Source organism: Limulus polyphemus, unplaced genomic scaffold, assembly GCF_000517525.1.
Source record: "Limulus polyphemus unplaced genomic scaffold, Limulus_polyphemus-2.1.2 Scaffold210, whole genome shotgun sequence".
In the NCBI taxonomy this organism is placed as follows: domain Eukaryota; kingdom Metazoa; phylum Arthropoda; class Merostomata; order Xiphosura; family Limulidae; genus Limulus; species Limulus polyphemus.
The window spans coordinates 621057-623315 of record NW_013665820.1 but is presented as its reverse complement, the minus strand read 5'-3'; the positions used below and the strand labels follow the sequence as shown (position 1 = coordinate 623315).

The window sequence follows — 2259 nt, the reverse complement described above, 5'->3', positions numbered from 1 at the left end:
TTGATTGTGGTTATTTTCTTTTGGAAAAAAATCATGGATCATCCCAAAGGAACAAAACAGTGAATTATGGCATTAAAATTGAAAGTAATGTAGAGCTGTTAATCAAAGCACTGCATTTCTATGCTTTTTGACCACTGTTATGCTGTCTTTTGTTTGATAAAGGGTTTTGATAATTTGAGCTAACTACATTATTGATAAGAATACAGTTACCATGGATACAGAATATCCTTTATTTTATGTTTTTATCAACTAGTGAGGATATTAATGGCTTTTAATGGATTGATTAGATATGATCAAATATATAGGAGAATTAATTTATTTATAAGGTATCATGTGTATGAGGTGTATTGTGGAATTGAAAATAAATACCTATAATTTTGAAAAGTCTGGAACCTCATTGTGAAGATCTTTTAATATATGTATTTGACTTTGTTTGTTTCCAAAGGTTCATAGAAAACTTTGGTGTCAAAATACATAAAGAATGTGAATTGTGCATTTTTCTTTCAATCAATAGCAACTGGTTTCATACTTGTGCTTGTAATATATATTTTCAAACTATTTATTAATCTACCCTGATACATTAGTTTCATAACTTTATAACTACAAATTACATTAATGTTATATTTAATATTTCAATTAATTTTACATTATTAAAATAAAATTACTCTAAATTTTTAATAATAATCTAATATAATTTGTCAATTTTTGACACTCCAATTTCTAAAGTAGCACTGTTAGAACATTTTAGCATGAAATGTACAAAACTTGAATTATACTGGATGATAGGAAGCTGGAAATTTGTAAGATAAGTACATACCGTAAATATCTGCCCATATATGTTTGTCATATTTAGTGACACAACCACTAATGTGAAATGTTGTAATATTTTGTTTAATTCATTGTATACATTCTTGAGCTTTGACAATAGCCTTTGATTGTGCCAATTCCTGCCAAATAACTTTGATAGCCCATGACCCTTGAAGTCTGGAAGGATGAATGTAGCACCAAGTTTTTCTTAGTTTAGCACCAATATCTAAACTTGTACAGAGAGATAAGGTGAAAACTTTACAATGACTTTGATATCGTTTCTTCCTTTATGAGTTAAAAATATGGAAATTTGAGGACTTCTTTGCCTGCATTTTGATACAGTCTAAAACTAACCTTGAGCTCTGGAACATATTGCATGAAGCACTCTCCAAATCCTTCATCTCCCTGGCTTTCAGGCATCTTAAACAAACAAGATTAACACATATGAAACTGAAGTTTTTTTAATTATAAAAGTATGGCCTATAACTCTGTTTGACATTCCCAAAATAATTTCTAACTCAGTACTGTGAAACTTAATTTTTAATTTCACTAGAATGAGGATTAACACATCTGAAAAAGAAAGTTTTCATTGTGACTTGTTTTGTGTCCCTTGTCTACATAATATTAACAGCTAAAAGTTGCCAAGCCTTGCCAGAACCTTAATATTTTTCCAGCCCTTGCTTCTAAATAACTGCATAGATAATCAAACTCTTCGCTGTTGAATAAGTTGATAGACAACTTGAAGTCTTTGTCTGTAATTGTCTTCAGAGATAAAACTCTGGCTTTGTAGGCATATATGGTCTATTCTGAAGTTTCCATTTAATCTTCCACATATTGTTCTCTTGTTATTGGATCAAGCTAATGTGATTCTCACACAGTCATGTCATGGAAACTGCTTCCATTGTGCTCTCTGGTTTGATAAATTTCTTTCTGAGGATTTGGAATTTTGACTTCTGGTCTTCCAGGTTAAACTTCTAGTATATCATTTTTCTGTAACTATAAATAGGATATTTAGAATCCAAATAACCAATGCTGTAATTGTACAAGTTATAGGGAAAATGCTTTTTTTAATATGGTTTTTATTGACAGGTCTCGAGCAAGAATTAGAAAGACAATGGTGACTGAGGAATTAACCAATTCTTTTCCAAAAGCTCCATTTTTATAGAGTTGAAAAGTAACTATTGTAGAAAATTAGTTATTTTGAAGGAATTTCACAAAAATGCAAACTACACTTAATATGGTTATCCTAAACACTCCCTAATTAATATTATATTACACTAATGATTAAACATAATTTGCACCTTGTCATACTGATGGTAAGTAGCTTTTCTGAAGATGAGGCTGAGTTTGTATTAATAATGGCTGGAGATGGCTTGAATGGGTAATGAAGAAAAACTTTAATATAACAGCAAATGTACAACGTTTCGACAAGGTTTTGTCATACCTGATGAT

The 2259-nt window shown here is 30.1% G+C and overlaps 1 protein-coding gene across 1 annotated transcript in view; it reads left to right on the top strand.

The window, feature by feature from the left end:
• Window positions 1-730: 730 nt before the first annotated feature.
• The window catches only part of LOC106478422 (N-acetylglucosamine-6-sulfatase-like), a 37538-nt gene continuing 36009 nt past the window's right edge, over window positions 731-2259 (top strand). The window contains exon 1 of the mRNA XM_022382025.1: window positions 731-800. Coding sequence (XP_022237733.1) covers window positions 750-800 — 51 coding nt within the window. The 5' untranslated portion in view covers window positions 731-749. The remainder of the gene's footprint in view (window positions 801-2259) is intronic.